Source organism: Wolffia australiana, chromosome 2 (assembly GCF_029677425.1).
Source record: "Wolffia australiana isolate 7733 chromosome 2, ASM2967742v1".
Lineage (NCBI taxonomy): Eukaryota > Viridiplantae > Streptophyta > Magnoliopsida > Alismatales > Araceae > Wolffia > Wolffia australiana.
The window spans coordinates 4,702,981-4,722,227 of record NC_135836.1 but is presented as its reverse complement, the minus strand read 5'-3'; the positions used below and the strand labels follow the sequence as shown (position 1 = coordinate 4,722,227).

The window sequence follows — 19,247 nt, the reverse complement described above, 5'->3', positions numbered from 1 at the left end:
GAGAGTTATGTTATTCGAGTATGATACTAACATTAATAATGATATTGATACTAATATCTATCATAGGAATACAATTGATGTAGAAATTGATATATCAATTTCAAAAAAAATATTGTCATTCATCCCCAAATTATGGACTCTTGGATGCTAGGAGGGGACAGGATATAATGGAAAGGATGGTAAAGGAAGGGGTTTCATTTTGTTGCATTACATCTATCATCTCTCTGTGAACCCTTATACTAATGTGCGCAGAGGCCGACGGGACAGTTCTTTCACCGTGGGATGAAAAATCAATCCATTCAAGCCCTCAAACATTAGACGAGACGGAAATTCATCCACCGGCCAAAGGATAAGACAGTTTTTTTGTCTAAAGAGAAAAAAATTGTTCATTCCACTAACATCGGACGGCTGAAAATGATGACTGTACAAAATTCTTGAATTTCAGAACCGAAATGATTCAGAACTTCTATCATCTCCCCGTCCCAACATTAGTTGAAATTTGGGGCAGCAAGGGCTACCCAGTTTCCCGACAAGATGGGATGATTTTTGATGTGATAGTTCTACATGAGATGGTTCTAGATAAGACAGTTCTCGACAGGATGGCTCCAGGACGGGACGAGACGACCCAAAATAAATGTGATGCAAATCAAATGAAAACCGTCCCATCCCAAACAATTGTGCACGTTACCCCCCAACTATAAGGACATTGGGATGACGAGATGGGAGGAAAAAGATGATAAGGAAAAAGGGGGTTTTGGTTATAGTGTAGGGACAGATACGGGATGTTTTTCGTCGCAGGACGAAGAAATCATCCCATCCGCGAGGTTGGACTAAAACCGGGATAGTTTGTTCGTCAGAGACCTCCGGATGGGACAGTTTTCGTCCACTCGGAAGAAAAAACCGTCCCGTCAGGAGGTCTTGGTCGAACAAACCGTCCCGTTTGCGTCCTTGGACTGATTCCAGATGTTGGATGGGAAGGGCGTCCCGTCCCGTCCATCGTCCTGGACGATCTAAAACTATAGTAGTGCAGGGACACAGACGGGACAGGTTTTTCATTTCAGGACGAAAAAATCATCCCGTCCGTGAGGTTGGACGAAAACGGGGATGGTTCTTTCGTCCGAGACCTCCAGACAGGACGGTTTTTGTCCACTCGGACGAAAAAACCCTCCCCTTCGGAGGTCTCAGACAAACAAACCGTCCCATCCGCAGCACTGGACTGATTCCGGACGTCGGACGAGACAATCTTCGTTCCATCCCATCCATCGTCCACGTCCGGGACGATCCGAAACTGTAGTTTTGGTTCTGTAGCATTACATCTTTCATCCGTCCCCAAACTCCAACAAAAGTACAAAACTTTCACTAGCCCTAATTGGGAAGGGCAAGAAGGCAAATATGACAACACAGTTGGTATAACAGTGTAGAAGGTTTTCAGTCTTAAGTATCCTTAGAGGAGAGAAAGCGAAGAAGGTTGGCGGCAAATGGAAGCGCTCCAGTCCCATCAGAGCTCTCCTCTCCTTCTCCTCCAGCGAAGAATCTACAGTTCGAATGCGAGTAAGTTCCATCACGATCGATTGCGTTGCTCCAAGTTTCCCTCCGTTGTTTTCTGCTCCGCGGAAGGCAGCAAGGTGGCCTACAGACTCGCCAGAGACTTCGAATTCGCCAACGCCTCGGAAAACGCCGCCGTTCTCTCCGTTCATCCCCCGCTGCCTCCGCCCGCAGCGTCCCCGGAGCGAACCGTTTCAGTTCCCATCGATTTCTACAAGGTTTTGAATCTGGGTCTCTGGAAAGTGAAATTTTTTATTCCAATTTCTTCTTTTTTTTTATACGTTTGATATGAAGACTGATATTCTGGATTTCGGTTCTGATTAATCGGTTGAAATGTGTATTCTGAGAGTCTAGGGTGATGTTTTAAATCAATAACCTGGATTTGGGTCCTGATTAATCAGTTGAAGTGTGCATTCTGAGCTTCTAGGGTGCTGCATTATATTTACATTCTGCATTCGATTTCTGATTAATCAGTTGAAATGTGTATTCTTAGCGTCTTGGGTGATGTGGTTAATAGATATGCTGAATTCAGTTCCTTAGTGATCAGTTGAAATGTGCATTACTGAGAGTCTAGGGTGCTGTGTTAAGTTTATACTCTGAATTTGGGTCCTGATTAATCAGTTGAAATGTGTATTCGGAGTGTCTAGGGTGATGTGTTAAATCAATATTTTGGATTCGGGTCCTGATTATTCAATTGAAATGTGCAGTCTGAGAGTCTTAAGGTGCTGCGTTATATTAACATTCTGGATCCACTTCCTTATTAATCAGATGAAATTTTGAATTGTCTAGGTTGATGTGTTCTTGCTTTGGTTCATCTGTTTGATCTTTTATAATGGAGGGTGGGGTGGGTTTTTCAGGTTTTAGGAGCAGATACTCATTTTCTGAGCGATGGAATAAGGCGGGCCTTCGAGGCAAGGTGCTCTACTCCGCCACTAGAGGGATTCAGCCAGGATGCTCTGCTTGCTCGCAGACAAATTCTCCAGGCAGCTTGCGACACTCTTTCGGACCCAGAATCTCGTGGAGAGTACAATCAGGTGCTGCTGGACGATCATGATGCTGGTCTTCTCACCCCGGTCCCCTGGGATAAGGTCTGAATTCTCCTGGATGGTTTTTTTTCTTCTCATCGCTATAATTTCTAATTTTTCTCCAATGTTTTTTTTTGTTCTTGTTCCACCTTTTTATAATTATTCTAGTAACTTCTAGCTTCTTATTTTTACTTCTTCTATTTACTGTTTCTAATTTTTCTCTTATGTTTTTTTTCTTCTTGTTCCACCTTTTTATAATTATTCTAGTTGCTTCTACAATCAACCGGGTTCTTTTATCTTGCACACTCCATCTTCGTCTTTTTCTATTTTCTTCTTTACTATTCTAGCTTCTTGTATTTCCTTCTTCATTATTGTCATCATCATCTTCTTATTCATTCTTTCAAAAAATCATCTTCTTATTCGTCATGACTTCTTTTTTTTGAAAGAAATTCAACATCACTTCTTTTTCTTGTGATTTTGATTCTTCGTCTTTGTCTTTTGCTTCTTTGACTTCTTGTTCTTTTGATTTTTCATCTTCTTTTCTTTTTTCTTTTTTTCTTTGCCTTCTTTTCCTTCTCCGGCTTCTTCATTGTCATCATCATCATTGTTGTCTTCATTGTCATCATCTTGTTCTTCATCAGCATAATTATCATCAGCTTTCATCGTCATCTTATTTTTCTTATTATTCACTTTCATCATCTTCATTTTATTCTACTTTGTCTGTCTCTTCTTCATTGTTTCCTTTATATTTATTCTTTTCATTTTGCTTCTAAGTCTGCTTCTCTCTCTCTCTTACCCTCTCTCACTCATATCTATCAAGACAGGTCCCCGGTGCCCTGTGTCTTCTGCAAGAATCTGGGGATGCAGAGGTCGTAATCCAGGTGGGTAAGCGGTTATTAAGGGAAAGATTATCCAAGCCATTCAAGCATGATGTCGTGCTGGCAATGGCGCTTGCTTATGTGGATCGATCGAGGGACGCCATGGCTTCAAGCACCCCCAATTTAATCAGCGGGTGTGACGCACTTGAGAGAGCATTGAAACTCCTGAAGGTTGGTACTCTAATAGTTGCCATCACAATTCAATTGGTAATCCAGTCAATAGCTTTGAGTCTTCTCTCCATATTTGTCTTTTTTGTCCATATCAAATTGATGGGTACAGTTTTGTATCATATGTTAAGGCTTATCACTACATTGGTTTTTTTGTGAAATGTGTCTTTGCAGGAGGAAGGCGCCACAAATCTTGCTCCTTCTCTTCAAGAACAGATCGACGAGACATTAGAAGAGATCACTCCACGCTATGTCCTTGAGCTTCTTGATTTACCTCTAGATGAAAAACACAAGAGGAGACGAGATGAGGGCCTGCTTGGCGTCCGTAACATATTATGGGCATTCGGTGGAGGTGGCGCCAATGCCATTGGAAGCGGATTCTCTCGTGAATCTTTCATAAAAGAAGTCTTCTCACGCTTAACTTCTGCTGAGCAGGTATCTTCCCTAGATTTTCCTTGGCTAGGAAATGAAAGGAAACCCAAAACTTCATTAAGAATCAGCCCTGACTGTGGAACAGATGGGACAAAACCCATTCTGATCTTCTGTCCTTTTCCGTGGTTTCATTGGTTTACGTCCCATTGCTTTAATTAGTCTGTTCTCTGTCCTGTCATCCGTTCTTTCCTAACCTCACTGGCATGATACAGAACAAAACAGAAGACGCTATAATAGATGACTGAACGAATCACATACAGTTGTAGTTTGTCATCTGTTCAAAAACCCTATCCTTGGACCATCTCTCCATTCCTAACTGTTCTCTTTTTGGAAGGTGGATTTATATCTGGACAGACCAGCCAATGTGGCAGTGGAAGGGTTTGAAGTGTACTCGGTGGCACTTGCATTTGTTGCCCAGGCATTTGTCTGCAAGAGACCAGAGCTCATTAAGAATGCCGATGCCCTTTTCTTGGAGCTCCAGGAAGCCAAGGTTGTTGATCTTGGGATGGCATCTGACTACGCCACAAAGCCTGAATTGGAGACTGATTTTGCCCTTGGAAGAGGTCTTTGTTGTCTGCTTGTTGGAAATGTTGAATCCTGCCGGCAGTGGCTGGGCCTCGACGACGAAAGCTTCCTTTTTAGAAGCCAGTCTGTGATTGACTTCATCAAAGAATATTCAAACGAAGAGGAGGAAGAAAGTGGACTTCTTCTGGGGCTGTGTACTCTCCTGGAACACTGGTTAGTGCAGGTTGTCCTTCCAAGATTCAGGGATACAGAGGATCTGCGGTCCAGGATTGGCGACTACTACGATGATCCTGGTGTTCTTGAGCACCTACAGAGGCTGGAAGGTGGTGCTGCCTCTCCTTTGGCTGCTGCGGCTGCCATTGTCAGAGTTGGAGCCCGAGCTACAGCTGCTCTGTGGAAGGCGCTTCCCGTTGCTGGCAGAGATCAAAGAACGAGTGACTTGCATGGAAGTGATGAGGTTGCAGATTTCTTGGATGATGGGGTTGATGAATCTGAATGGTTAATGGCCAAAGATTCTTCCAAAGCTATTGTCTTTGTAAAAGTCCTATCGGCCTGTGTGGCTGTTGGATTTTTGGGTTTCTTGGGTGTTAGGCTCTCCACTAGAAGTTTACCACCGACCAAGACAAACAGTTTGGATCAAGTCCTGGGTGTTAACTCCACAGCCATTGGTAAACCCTGAATGCGTTGATCTTGGTTTTCTCTCTGCATATTTATACATTTCTCTCTGTTTTTGTATCAATCTTTTCCTCTGTCTCCATGCATTTCTACCTTTCAACCTCTATCTCCATTTCAATCTCCATTGACATAAACATCTTCATCTCAGTCTCAATCTCCATCATCTCTGTGTTTTTATCTACATCTCCTTCATAATATTCTTTTTTAAAAAAAATCTCCTTCATAATATTCATTGACATCTCTATCTTTACCTTTATCACTTGGTCTTTCTCCGTCAGCTTCAATCTCTATCTACATCTCAACTCCCATGTGCCCTCATCTCAGTCTCCATCTCCATTTCTATCTTCATTTCCATATCTGTGCGAACATATCTCGATCTCGATCTCTATTTACATGTCAATTTTCATCTCCATATCCATCTCTGGACATCTTGATCTCAATTTCATCGACATCTTTATCTTCATTTAAATTTATATCCTCATTTTAAGATCCACCTCTACATATCTCGATCGTTATTCCAATCTTCATCTCCATCTCCATCTCCATCTCTTTGCTTGTAGATCTCATTCCCCATTATGGTTTTGCAAGTTCCGGACGTGACGGCATGGGACGATGACAAATTGTTGATGACTGTTGATGTGGCTTTCTGTGACGGACAATTCTCACGTCACTCGTCATATCACATATCCCTAAATTTTACAAAAAGTCATCAAAGTATGTCATCATCACCAACCTTGTCATGTCACATCATCGTCACGTCACCAGACAGCATGACTTACAGTCACCAAAGTTCCTGTTCTCACTATCTCTATCTCCCTCTCTAACTTTCTTCTTAGTCTCTCACTCTCTATCTCTTTTAGTTTCTCTCTCTCTCTTATTTCAGTCTCTCACTTTCTCTCTCCGTTTCTTGCTTTCTCTTTCTCTTTCTCTATCTCAGTCTCTTGTTCTCTCTTTCTCTCTCCCGCTCTCTCTATTGCTTGCTTCTCTCTCCCATTTGCTCTCTCTATTTTTCTCTCTGTCGCTTGCTCTTTCTCTCTCTCTCTCTCTCGCTCTCTTTTGCTTTCTCTCTCTCTGCCGTTTGCTCTCGCTTTTTTTTTTTTTTCGCTTTCTCTTTCTCTCTGCCCTTTGCTCTCTCCTTCTTTCTCTCTCTCTCTCTCTGTTGCTTTGCTGTCTCTCTTTCTCTCTCCCTCTCTGTCGCATGCTCTCTCTTTCTCTCTCTCTCTGTCACTTGCTCTCTCTCTTTCTCTCTCCCTCTCTGTCGCATGCTCTCTCTTTCTCTCTCTCTCTGTCACTTGCTCTCTCTCTTTCTCTCTCGGTGTCGCTTGCTCTCTCCCTTTCTCTCTCTCTCTGTCACTTGCTCTCTCTCTTTCTCTCTCTGTGTCGCTTGCTCTCTCTCTTTCTCTCTCTCTCTGTCTCCTGCTCTCTCTCGTTCTCTCCGTGTCACTTGCTCTCTCTCTCTGTCACTTGCTCTCTCTCTCTGTTGCTCGCTCTCTCTCTTTCTCTCTCTCTCTCTCTGTTGCTCGCTCTCTCTCTTTCTCTCTCTCTCTCTCTGTTGCTCGCTCTCTCTCTTTCTCTCTTTCTCTCTCTCTCTGTTGCTCTCTCTCTCTCTCTTTCTCGCTCTCTGTCGCCTGCTCTCTCTCGATCTCTCTCTCTCTCTCTCTGTGTCACTTGCTCTTAGGCATCGGGGATCGGATTGGATCGGATCGTTCAAATCTTGAGCGAAAGATTCGAACGAACAAATGCCGTTTCGAACAATCTGTTCGAATCTTTCGATCGAACAGACCCTTTGTTCGTTTTCTATCGAAAGTTTCAAACGAACAATTTGGTTCGTTCGTGTTCGATTTCCATTTGTTCGAACTTATTCGAACAAATGGCCAGCGGCGCCAGCGACTGCCAGCGACTTTCTCTCTGGCGGCCGCTGGCGGTCGCTGGCCGGCGCTGGTGCCGCTGGCTGGGGCTGGGGCCGCTGGGCGGCGCTGGCCTTAGCTTTCTCTCGCTGTCACTTGCTCTCTCTTTCTCTCTCTCTCTCGCTGTCACTTGCACTCTCTCTTTCTCTCTCTCTCTGTCACTTGCTCTCTCTGAGTCTCTGTCCTTATCTATGTCGCTCTCTCACTCTCACACTCTATCGCTCCTCTGTGACCAGTTCTGCCTCTTCTGCCTCTGAACATGTGAAGAGAGGTTGGTGGACTGTGATAGCGAGAGAGAAAGGGACAGAGAGGGAGAGAAAGTTTTTCCCTTTTTGAAAATAACGGTTATTACAAATGTCATCAAGTCGTCACGTCCAGTCAAGTCAGGCCTCCGGGCCCCTCATCATCCATAGATTTTGTCCTTTCACCGTCACGGTCTTGTAATGCTGTCACTTTGTCAACTGCCATGCAGCTCGTGATGGAAAATGGTTGCCGAATCCTAATTCCTATTAATATCTCTATATCTATTTACATCTCTATTTTTATTTCCATATCTATCCCTACACATCTCAAACTAAACCTCTATCGCTGTCTGTGTTAGTTACTTCAAGTTTGTCTGTTTCAGATATTCCGGTGCCTGAGGAGTCACCAAAAGAAGCAGAGAGAATGGGTACAAAACTTGCGGAAGAGTTGGTCCAGCGGTGGCAGAGCATAAAGTCCCAGGCTTTGGGTCCTAACCACTCTATTGACAAGCTCCCAGAGGTCCACCCAGCCCTCTCCCCTCTGAACCTCTCCTGCTCAAACTCTGTTTCATCCTATCTCCCTATTTCAATCTCCATATTTCAACTTCTGTTTCTTCTTCTGTCCCTATTTCAAACTCTGTTTCTTCCAATCCCCCTACTTCAAGCTCTGTTTCTTCCTATCTCCCTATTCCTATGTATGTTTCTTCCTATGTCCCTATTTCAAACTCTGTTTCTTCCTATCTCCTTATTTCAAACTCTGTTTCTTTGTCTGTTTCTATTTCAAACTCTGTTTCTTCCTATCTACGTATTTCAAACTCTGTTTCTTCCTATGTCCCTATGTCAATCTCCATATTTCAACCTTTGTTTCTTCTTCTGTTCTTATTTCAAACTCTGTTTCTTCCTATGTCCCTATTTCAAACTCTATTTCTTCCTATATCCCTATTTCAAGCTATGTTTCTTCCTATGTCCCTTTTTCAAAGTCTGTTTCTTCTCATCTCCCTATTTCAGACTATGTTTCTTCCTATGTCCCTATTTCAAACTCTATTTCTTCCGATCTCCCTATTTCAAACTCTGTTTCTTCGTCTGTTCCTGTTTCAAACTCCTTATTTCAAACTCTTTTTCTTCCTCTGTCCTTTTTTCAAACTCTGTTGCCTCCCATCTCCCTATTTCAAACTCCCTTTTGTGAACTCTGTTTCTTCTATCTCCCTATTTCAAACTCTGTTTCTCTCCCATCCTCTTTTTTCTGACCCTTAACTCTAAACCGTGGACCCTATACCCTAAATTTATTGTTGCTGTGTTCCGTGCTGTATTTTAGTCTCCCACTTTGTATCTCTCACCTCATTTTTCCCCATCCTCTGTTTTTTCTGACTCCAAACTCTAAACCCTGGACCCTAAACCCCAAATTTATTGTTGCTATGTTCTGTGCTGTACTTTAGTCTCCCTCTTTGTATCTCTCACCTCATTTTTCCCCATCCTCTGGTTTTTCTGACTCTAAACTCTTAAATCATGGACCCTAAACCCTAAATTTATTGTTGCTGTGTTCTGTGCTGTATTTTAGCCTCCCTCTTTGTATCTCTCACCACATTTTTTCCCATCCTCTGTTTTTTCTGACTCTAAATTCTAAACCCTGGACCCTAAACCCTGAATTAACTGTTGCTTTTTCCTGTGCTCTATTGGGTAGGTGTTGGATGGGGAGATGCTGCAAGTGTGGAGAGAGAGGGCATCAGAGATTGCAGCCAAGGGCTGGTTCTGGGAATATAACCTGCTGGGCCTCTCCGTCGACAGTGTCACCATCTCCCTTGACGGCCGCCGAGCCACTGTAGACGCTACCCTCGATGAAGTGTCTCGGATGACTGATCCCACTCAGCCTGACCTCTGCGACTCGGGTCGGGCCACTTACTCTGTACGTTATGTCCTCTCCTTCTCCGCCGCCTCGGGCTGGCGCATCACAGGCGGTGCTGTCCTCAAGCCATAGCCTTTTCATCAACCATTACCTTCTCCCACCCTGTTTTGGCCTAGTCAGGTAATCAATCGAACTATTCTTTCTCAATTCCAAGTGACAGTGTACAAAGTTTTCAGTCATTTGGCAGAAGCTCCCTGCACATTGGTCCAGTATTTTGTAGCCTGATCAGGTCTGACCTACTATTAGGGTAGATCTTGTTCTTGTTTGATCTATATTTAGTCCCGGTCATGGATACAGTCGAAGTCATAGTCATAAGTCTGATTTAAAATTCAATGTTAGATTCATCATCCACATCAGTCAATGCATCATTTCCAACCGTTCGAAAATAGATTTTAAGGTAAATGAAAGAAGAATTGTGGGGAGGAAGAGATCCAGATAGATAAATAAGAGGATCCAAATTATTGAATTGCATCACATAAAAGAGAGATTATTGTGGGAGGGAGTGTTTGTTTGAGGTTGAGGAAAATGGTGGCTTTCTTCACTATTTATATTAAAGTATATCAATTCAAATTATTATTTGAAATTGAATGGGTAGATGAAAGAAAGAGATGAATAAAGAGAAAAAAGGAGGATTCGAGAAGAGAATTTAAGGAAAATAGTCTCAGGGATTGCATCTTTAAAAATATGGAGAGAGAGAGAAATGAGAATGATAGTGAAAGGGTGTCTGTGTCCGAGTGTGTCTGAGGTTGATGAAGATGGATTTTCTTCATTATACAAATCGGTTCATATTTTTTTCTGAAAAACAGAAATATAAAAATAGAGAGTGGGAAAGGAGATTAAGATATCAGAAAATAGAGAGAATGTGAAGTGACGGAGACAGTATCTGCAGAAGAGTTGTCATCTTTGACTCTCCAAAATAGTAGGAGAGAGAGATAGTCAGAGTTCATGAAAATTTTAATTTATATACTCAATCCTGTTCTGTCAGGCCTTCTATTTGCCATTGGATCTCCCTTGAATGTGTTGACAAGCTATGATTTGGCTTAATCAAGATCGACCGATCATTGATTGAGTTATAGCCATAAATTCATTCGATTGATCACGAATTCAGTCTATCTACATTTCCGTCAATCCTTGATCGATCAGGATTTTGGTTGATCATGATCAACTAGTTTGATCAAAATTGGATCTATCCATTAATATGATTATCCATTTGATCAATCATAACCACATCAAACTTAAGAGTCTCTGTCTCCCTCTTTATCTCTCTTTCCATGTATCTATGTTGTGGGTAGTAAGTATTAAATATGATACACTCCAGTATATTACATCAGATGGAGATCCATAATTTGATCAATCAATCAAATTAATCTCATCAATTCATTAGATCGATCGATCAGGACCGGGGAAGAGTCTAGGTCAAATCAGTCCATTCAATGGATCAGAATGACAATTATTGATTAAAATGCTTCTTTAAAAACACTTAAGTTGACTGATCAAATTGGTCGAATGCCAATTAAAACTCCTGATCATTTCAGTCTCCCCGGTCAATCCTCAATTTGGCCGAGTCAATTGACTAAATCCGCAATTCAGACCATCAGTCAAGGCCATCAAATCAATCTCCTCTGTAGATCCCATCTCAATGCAGTCAATTCGATTTCTTACTCATCATTGGAATTCTAACATGCTTACATGATATGATTGGATAAGGTAAGGCCACAATTTCATGCTCATTTTACAATAGACATTTGAGAGATTGCTGGAGACCATGGCAAGTGTTATGTCATATTAGACAAATTGTGCTATGAGAAGCTGATTCCACGGCGGAGAGAGAAGCTGAGGATAAGCATCTCTTTGTCAGTATTGGAGGGCTCGCCAACAACCTTGACAACGACGGCGGCGCTTTCAGCTGCATGGGTGATGCACCCAGCCGCTGTCCATACTTGTCGTGCCAGCTGCAACCTCCTCTGCTTAGTCTCGAGAGGGATCCCCCACTGCTGGTACAGCGCCTCCCGCTCCGCTGCCGTCAGCCGCCGCCTCATCCGCCGGCACAGCATCCCCCTCTCCCGTCGCACTGCCTTGGCTCTGCCAATTAAAATCCCCCGGTCAATTCAGCCGATGCCAGAATTTTCCATGATGGAGAGAGACAGAGAGAGACATTGAAGAGGGGGAGATGGGGGTGACGTGGCCGCCGGCAAGGGCGCGGCGGAGGAAGGCAAGGCGGCGGAGCTCAAGCTCAATGTAGATGGGGTCGCCGGGGCCCGCGAGGCAGAGGAGGAAGAAGAAGGTGCGGTGGAGGATAGAGACGTTGCAGGCGTGCCAGAGGTCAATGATCTCCATTCGCCGCCGCTCGAAGTCTTCTGGTGACCTTGGCACCAATTGGGCTGGCGAGCTGCTTGGAGTCATGATTGGATTTACCCCTGCATCCTTGATCATTCTGCCTGAATTAGAAGTGCTCTTCTCTTCTGCATCCTGAAACACAGGTTTACAAGACTCAGGGGGATGATAAATCATGTGTTTGGACACTGGAAGAGAGAGATGGAGATAGTGAGAGATAGGTGTGGACATGGATGTAGAGAGAGGGAGATGGAGGTGGAGAGAGTGAGATAAGAATAGTGATAGAGACAGAGAGATAGAGGTAGGTGCAGAGAGAGAAAGATGTAGATGGACATAGAGAGATAATGATAGGAATAGACAGGTGAGGAGGTAGGTACAGAGAGATAGGAATAGGTACAGAGAGGCTGATAGAGATGGATGCAGAGAGAAAATTAGGTATAAAGAGGGAGATGGAGATGGGAACAGAGAGAGTGTACCTTCACATCTTATGAACATGTAGAGATGTAGATAAAGATAGAGAAAGAGATCTTACTCCATACAAAGATATACGCAGAGGTAGAGTGATATATAGACAGCTTGAGAAGTAGATAGCTTTATAGGTGGAGGTAGAGGTAGATTTAGGAACATATATAGAATAAAGAAACATTTAGACAGCTGTGTAGATAGAAATAAGAGAAACAGGGTAAACCTGCGCAAATATTTCCTTTTTTGAATGAAAATCGGCACACATTTTGTCCAGAGAAATATGGACATAGAGTTGCAGAAAGAGAGATTAATGTTAGTAAAAATATGGATGGATAGGGTGATGGATAAATGGATGGATGGAAAGACAGATAGATAGATATGAAAGAGAGTACCTGCACACCATCTGTCTCTTCCAGTGATGGAGAGGGTTCTGTGGCTGATGTGGCGGTGACGCCAAGAGATTCCAAATCATCCACTCCAAATCTCAGTGAGAAGAGCTGCCTGCGGATGTCCTCTGGCCGGCTGCTCCGACAAGACTCTCCAAGAAAGCTGCTCTCTGGTGGCGTGGACTGACCCACTTCCTCCCCAGGAAGTGAAGAACACGAAGAGCTCGTCATGGGAATACCGCCGAAGCTCCTCCTCCAATTGGGCCTCCGTTTAATCAAAGAAGATGAACCCCTGCTTTCTCCCACACATTCCCATTCCTCCCTTCCCTTCCTCACCTCCAACTCGCACCTCACTTCCTTACACTGCTCCTCAATCTTGTAGTTATGGGCACCGTCTAGAGAGAGAATTTCCCTCCTTTCTAGAGAGAGAACCTCCCTTCTTTCTAGAGAATGGGAGGCCGGGCACTCCTTGACAGGGGTCTCTAATGAGGGAATTAAAGTTGGCGAACTATCCCTAGAGATATCATCCCCATAGTCACTGCCTTGCAGATCCAAAACAGAAGCTTGGAAGCGGATCAGCTGCAATTGACGACAAGATGGTCAAAAAGGAAACAGCAAAGATTACAACTATTAAGGAATCCAGAGGAATTGACGAGAAATTCTGGAGGAATCACGTGGTGGATTGATTCAGGGTGGTCTCCCCCTGCATTGAGTAGCTCCTCAAGCTTTATCCTCGCTTGGTCTCGCCTGCCTTGCAGGTCTGAAGCAGAAGCTTGGAAGCGAATCAGCTGCATTAGACAGTAAGATAGTCAAACAGGAAACAAACAAATTGATCTTAACAACAAAAGATGACCACTTTTAAGGGATTCACGGAAACTCTCGAGAAAACACCTGGTGGGTCGATTCAGGGTTGTCTGGCCCTGCATTGAGCAGCTCCTCAAGCTTTGTCCTCGCCTGGTCTCGCTGCCAGGTGATCTCCCTTATATCCCTCTCCATCTGCAAAAGCCATGCCTTTTCAAATCTCTGAAATTAGGCTTGGGGACGAACAATAAATAAAACGGAATGGGATGGAGCGGAAGCTACGAAAGCTTTCGTTCCATTCCCTTTCTGAGGTCAGGGTGGAAAACTGATGACAGTAAGAGATGTAACAAACGATTGACCATCATCCATCCGCAAGCCTTACTGTGAACTATAAAAAAAGGCTCAGTGCACATGCTCAGATAGGACAGATGGGACAGGACGGGACGGAACTGCATTTTGGTCAGTCATCTATCACAGAGCATTTTAGTTATGTTTCCATTTGAGGGCCGTACAGAATGAATGGCAGAGTGAATGGAGGGAGACTTCTAAACCTAAAGTAAATCATGGGAACCCAATAATGGAACAAAACAGGTCAGGACGGATGGCTGATAACAGTAAGAGATGTAACTGATGACAGATTTTTCTTTGGTTTTCTCAAGTCTTACTCTGAAATACCCATCACTAAAAATTGAGATTTTTTACCTGCTGGATTCGGTATTCTCTCTCGCGAAGCAGTTCATCTGTTGAGCATTCAAGCCGGGGTCGTCTGAGCTCGGTCTCTAGCCGGGCCAGCTCCCTCTGTAGATGTTTGACCAAGGCTTTGTCAGACATGACGACGTTGACTTGGGCACTGGTGGCAACCTCTTTCGCACACGTGGCAAATAGGAGGGTGTTGCGGGACTGCTCAATGTGGCTACGCGCTGGGCTCATCGTACAGACGATCGTTGTACGGGCGTTGCCCCCCAGCGACTGCTGAAGAATCCTTGTCAGCTTTGAGTCTCTGTAGGGCACATGCCCACTGTTGCCCTTGCTGCAAGGAATGCACAGAATAATGTGTTCATCAAAAATCCAACAGCTTGCAGCTGATGGCATAAACCATCATCCAAAACCCATCATCGTCAATGTCTACAGTTTCAGTGATGGTGATGACTTCGTTATTGTAGTTCTGATTGCTGAAGAATGACGATACAAAAGCTTCATTATCATCCCAAATGCAGACCACAAACAATACCAATGATGACTATGCCAACTCATCATCCTGTCGAAGATGAATGACATTGACAATTTTGTCATATTCTCCCATTGTCTCAATGAGCTTAGCTAAGGAGGTTGATGAGATGCAATGATTAAACAAAGTCTTTGCCATCATCCTGACAAAGGCAAAAGATGACGATGATAATGGTTTTGTCATTGTCATCGTCATCCTGGCAAGGACGAATAGGGGGACGAAAGCAACTTGTCATTGTCATCTGTAATGAAGAATAGAGTCAAGTCAAACCCAAGTCAAACATTGTTGTCTTCCGGAATGACATCGTCATTATCCTGCCACAGATGAACGATGAATTGTTGATGACAATGATGATTTCGTCATCATATCTCGTCAAAGGATGCTAACAAATGGACAATGAGGAAAGACGACGATGAAAAAAAAGTTGACATTCTCATCCTAATGAGGAGAAGAGATACTGATTTCATCATCATTATCGTCATCCTGGTAAGGACAAATGACAAGGACACGGTGACAACTCATCGTCCAGAGCGGATTCAAAGCCCCAGAAAAAGAAGAAAAAAAGGAAAAATCAAAATTAAATTTTGGTTCCTAGGAGGAAATTCCAAAATTAGGTCACCATAAACAAGATTGGAAGTGGCTTCAAGTACAATATTTATGATTTTGTTAAAATGAACTTTGGGTGAGAGTGGAAAATTGTATGTATAAACCTTAATTTCCGAATAACAGTTCCCAGAGTCAGGAGGCTGCGGTTGATGTGGCACCCCTCTTTCAACCTCGTACCAGCTGACATGGCCTGGGACGCCCGTTCGCTTCCCGCGAGATCAACAAAATGCTGCCCTCCAAATAGTTTAAACCAGAAAAATAAAAAGAAACAAATATTGAAATTACCACGCTGCCCTCCAAGGCAAATAAAAAATAAAAAATAAAATGCTGCCCTCCAAAAATGCTGCCCTCCACAGAAACAAATAAAAAATGCTGCCCTCCAAGGCCCGGTCAAAGGGCATACCACGCTGGCGACGAGGGTGCCTGAGCTCTCTACGTCCACAAACTCACGAGCAGAGCTCTCGATTGTCTGGCATGAAAATCCATTTTTTAAAACAATTAAATAAAACTCATCAGGAACACCTCATTTAATGGACATATCTACCAGTCTGATTATCTGATGCGATCTGGAGCTTGTCTTGTTCAACGAGGTTTCACCAACCTCCCTCTGAGCTGGAGCAAGAACACATCAAATATTTGAATAAGGTTTTTTAAGAACAGCGCCAAATTTCTAATATTTACTTTCTCTTGATTCTGGTTTGTTTGACGAGAGTGAGAAGAACACCATAATGAAACAGAAAATTTTCTAAGGAAAGAGGAAACAGAATCTCCTTTAGGATTGTTGAATCTCCTTTTTTCCTACTCCTTTCTTCTTGATTTCATTTCTTTGACGATAGAGAGAACATCACAAATAAAATCAAATCCAATTCTTTTTTTATCCTTGAATTTCATATTTCTTGAGTTATTTTTCTTGATTCTAGAAGCACGTGAGAAAGAAAACGTTGGCAACAACCTTCACACGTTGACAGGAGCTGCATGATATGATCCCAACCATTGATCACCTCCTCCGTCAGCTTCTCCACGATGGTTGACTTCTGCAGAAACAAGAATCCAAGAAGTCAACATGCAGTCAACATAATCCTAGTGACTACCAAAAATCATTGAATCTTGCTTACATCAGGGCCATCAAGCAGTCGAAGTGGGGTGTTGTCCTCACTGAGGAGATCCCTTACTGACTCGTTGTAGATCTCCATGGCCGAGAACTTGAGCACGAATTCTCTGTCCTTGTGCTGTGATTTCAAAATCTGGTTTAGCGCTTGCAGTCACCAATGACAAGAGGACGATAATGAGATGACATCGTCACCATCAGTTGAACTTGCACGGATGACGATGATGATTAAGATGACAATGATGATTAGATGGTGAAGTCATCGGTGGGGGGATGAAAATGAAAAAATCATCATAGTTACTCAAGCCACGGACATAACAATGACAGGCTGAAACACTACTCTGGCTGAAACATACAGACGAAGACACCCAAGGAAGACCAAAAACTGTAAAAAGACTCAAATGGGTTACCCTCTGAATGTAGTCATAGATGTCAGAAGTGGCCATCTCTGTGAGCCCTGTCATGGTATATGTCTTCCCACTGCTCGTCTGACCGTAGGCAAAAATGCTAGCTGAAACAGATGATTCCTCCCAAGCTTAAAACCGTTTTCTCTCTCTAAACCTCAAAACATTAGAAGATATTAATGATGGCGAAGATGACAATGATGGTACTGATAATGATGATGGTGATGATAACGAAGAAGAAGAAGATGGTGGTGGTAATGATGATGACTAAAAAGAAGAAGATGCTGGTGGTGGTGGTGGTGGTAATGATGATGATGATGATGATGATGCAGATGAAAAAAAAGAAAATGATGATAGAGAGGAAGAAGAATACTATGATGATAAATTCGTCATCTTTTTCTCCTTCTGCTGCTGCTGCTTCTTCAACATCATTGTTATCATCATCATCATTTTCTTCTTCTTCTTCTTCTTTTATTATGCATTTTCATCATTTTATTCTTATTATTCATCTTCAAAAAACATATAATGATGATGATGAAGAAGAAGAAGAACAGGAAGAAAAAATGTGATGATGAAGATAGTGAATAATAAGAAGATAATTACGATGATGATGAAGGAGAAGAACAAGCAAAGGATAGAAGAAGAAGAAAATGATGATTATAATAATGATGATGATGATAATGATGATGATGTCGAAGAAGCGACAGAAGAAGAAATATATGATGATGATGATTTTGATGACGGGACAGAGCCTGCACCCACCGTTTATGCCGCTGACCACCGACATTGCCACCTCCTTTGCAGCCTCCTCATACACTTGCCTCGTGCTGCTCTCGCCACAGAAAACTCTGTCTGTCTCCCAAATTCAGAGAGAGAAAGAAAGAGAGACAGACAGAACCCATGAGAACCCAGTAATCTCACCAAAAGTGTAGGCCATGGGAGTTGTTGATCTGTCCAGGGAACTGTTTCTAAAGGCAATGGTAGTCTTGCCGATGCAATCCCACTCTGAGGGGTCATTCCTCGAGAGTTCATCGTCGTTTAATGGCCGCAGTCGCACCGCAACTCTGATCCTCTCTTTCGCAGAGCCGCACTCACTCGCCGTCTCCTCCGCTGCTGAATCCCACTGCCCCAGCTCTTCTGCTGCTATACTCCCCATTTCTCTTCAAAATCTGCAATACAACTATCAAATCTTCCAGATCTGAGCTCCAATCTCCTTCAGTTATATAAAATCCTTCAATTCTCCCTCTCCCAGACACCAGAACTCTCACCCTTCTACTGTGTTAGCGAGAGAGAGCTTGGGTTCTCCCTCTCCCACACACCATAACACTCAGCCTTCACCTGGGTTAGAAAGGTAGATAGATAGAGAGATAGATAGCTTCGGTTCTCCCTTCCCCAGACACCAGAAATCTCAGGCTTCAACTGGGTTAGAGAGATAGATAGATAGATAGATAGAGAGAGAGAGAGAGAGATACCTTCGGTTCTCCCTCTCCCACACGCCAGTGCTCTAAACCTCCGACTGGGTTAGAGAGATAGAGGTAGAGACAGAGAGAGAAAGCTTCGGTTCTCCCTCTCCCAAGCACCAGAACTCTCAACCTTCAACTGGGTAAGAGATTAAGATACAGATAGATAGATAGATAGATAGATAGATAGATAGAGAGAGAGAGAGAGCTTCGGTTCTCCCTCTCTCGCACAGTATGACTTTCAGCCTTCAACGGGGTCAGAGATAAATCGATATAGAAAGAGAGAAAGAAGAAGATAGACAGATAGCTTCAATTCTACCACTTGGACACACAGAACTCCCGGTCTTTTACTGGGTCAGAGATAGAGAGTTAGAGCGAGAGAACCAGATGAAGGGAGATCAGCAGAAAACAAGAGAAGGGAAGATGGTCCTTCTGAAATTTCATCTTCCTCTTGTCTCTCTCTATCTCTCTCTCTTCTCCCCTTCCCAGATCTCGACAATGCGGCTAAACAAAGCGAACGAAGAAGACGACGACCCAATTAACCTACAGTAAACTCCGGTCAATCAATTACTCAGAATGAACGAACCTGAGAGGCGTCGGTGGCGGATCCAGAGAAGCGTAGCAGAAGAGAGAGAAAGGGCGACGACTCAGCTTGCAAGAGGGCAAATTTCCCCACCCAGAAGTCTAGAGAGAGAAAGGGCGACGACCCAGCTTGCGAGAGGGCAAATGTCCCCCACCCAGAAGGCTAGAGAGAGAAAGGGCGACGACCCAGCTTTCAAGAGAGCAAATTTTCCCGACCCAGAAGTCTAGAGAGAGAAAATAGCTCTTGGGCAGCTCGTTTCACCCGCTCTCCCCCACCACAGTCGCTGAAATCACTTGAAGACAAGCATCACGGGTGAGGCTTGACGAAGACGGCCGCCCTGTCTGTCCCCATCTCTTCCTTTCTCCACTCATCAACAGCAAACCGCCCGCAGTCAATGGTGCAGCCACTACCTCTTTTATCTTCATTTCCTGGGTATTTACAGCCGGCTAAAATGGGTTATCGTGGGCTATATTCTAATTCGGTATCAGACAACCACTATCTGGATCAGATCAAGACAATATCAGATACCAGATTTAGAACATCCACCCAGTAATGTAGGGGTCAGGATGTGG

General features: G+C 43.5%; 2 protein-coding genes across 6 annotated transcripts; one reads left to right on the top strand and one right to left on the bottom strand.

Moving 5' to 3' along the window:
- Positions 1–1,441: 1,441 nt before the first annotated feature.
- ARC6 (Chaperone DnaJ-domain superfamily protein) lies at positions 1,442–9,509 on the top strand. The gene is made up of 7 exons (XM_078591746.1): positions 1,442–1,763; positions 2,403–2,633; positions 3,395–3,619; positions 3,791–4,051; positions 4,383–5,241; positions 7,781–7,917; positions 9,079–9,509. Exons 1-7 carry the CDS (start codon positions 1,479–1,481, stop codon positions 9,370–9,372), a joined length of 2,292 nt encoding a protein of 763 aa, XP_078447872.1. The 5' UTR covers positions 1,442–1,478; the 3' UTR covers positions 9,373–9,509.
- A 1,431-nt stretch (positions 9,510–10,940) lies between these two features.
- LOC144716583 (kinesin-like protein KIN-7F) lies at positions 10,941–19,058 on the bottom strand. 5 transcript variants are annotated; one of them, XM_078591742.1, is made up of 15 exons: positions 18,679–19,058; positions 17,554–17,812; positions 17,395–17,484; positions 16,639–16,739; positions 16,236–16,349; positions 16,073–16,154; positions 15,665–15,732; positions 15,524–15,589; positions 15,225–15,349; positions 13,989–14,316; positions 13,377–13,481; positions 13,160–13,273; positions 12,492–13,064; positions 11,456–11,769; positions 10,941–11,382 (listed from the first exon to the last, which is right to left on the bottom strand). In XM_078591742.1, exons 2-15 carry the CDS (start codon positions 17,786–17,788, stop codon positions 11,100–11,102), a joined length of 2,598 nt encoding a protein of 865 aa, XP_078447868.1. In that variant the 5' UTR covers positions 17,789–17,812; positions 18,679–19,058; the 3' UTR covers positions 10,941–11,099. The 5 variants fall into 5 exon arrangements, with proteins under 5 accessions (XP_078447868.1, XP_078447866.1, XP_078447869.1 ...); XM_078591740.1 differs by having other exon boundaries at positions 17,554–17,801; XM_078591743.1 differs by lacking the exon at positions 18,679–19,058 and adding an exon at positions 18,105–18,599.
- Between the last annotated feature and the right edge of the window lie 189 nt (positions 19,059–19,247).

What these genes read in the sequence shown, in the direction of transcription:
- ARC6 (XM_078591746.1), top strand. Translation starts at nt 1,479, where the DNA reads ATGGAAGCGCTCCAGTCCCATCAGAGCTCTCCTCTCCTTCTCCTCCAG. An exon ending in CCCCGGTCCCCTGGGATAAG is followed by an intron (nt 2,634 to 3,394) that starts GTCTGAATTCTC and finishes CTATCAAGACAG; the next exon opens with GTCCCCGGTGCCCTGTGTCT. An exon ending in CTATTGACAAGCTCCCAGAG is followed by an intron (nt 7,918 to 9,078) that starts GTCCACCCAGCC and finishes TCTATTGGGTAG; the next exon opens with GTGTTGGATGGGGAGATGCT.
- LOC144716583 (XM_078591742.1), bottom strand. Translation starts at nt 17,788, where the DNA reads ATGGGGAGTATAGCAGCAGAAGAGCTGGGGCAGTGGGATTCAGCAGCG. An exon ending in ACTGTTATTCGGAAATTAAG is followed by an intron (nt 14,317 to 15,224) that starts GTTTATACATAC and finishes CATTCCTTGCAG; the next exon opens with CAAGGGCAACAGTGGGCATG. An exon ending in GAGAATACCGAATCCAGCAG is followed by an intron (nt 13,482 to 13,988) that starts GTAAAAAATCTC and finishes TGGCTTTTGCAG; the next exon opens with ATGGAGAGGGATATAAGGGA.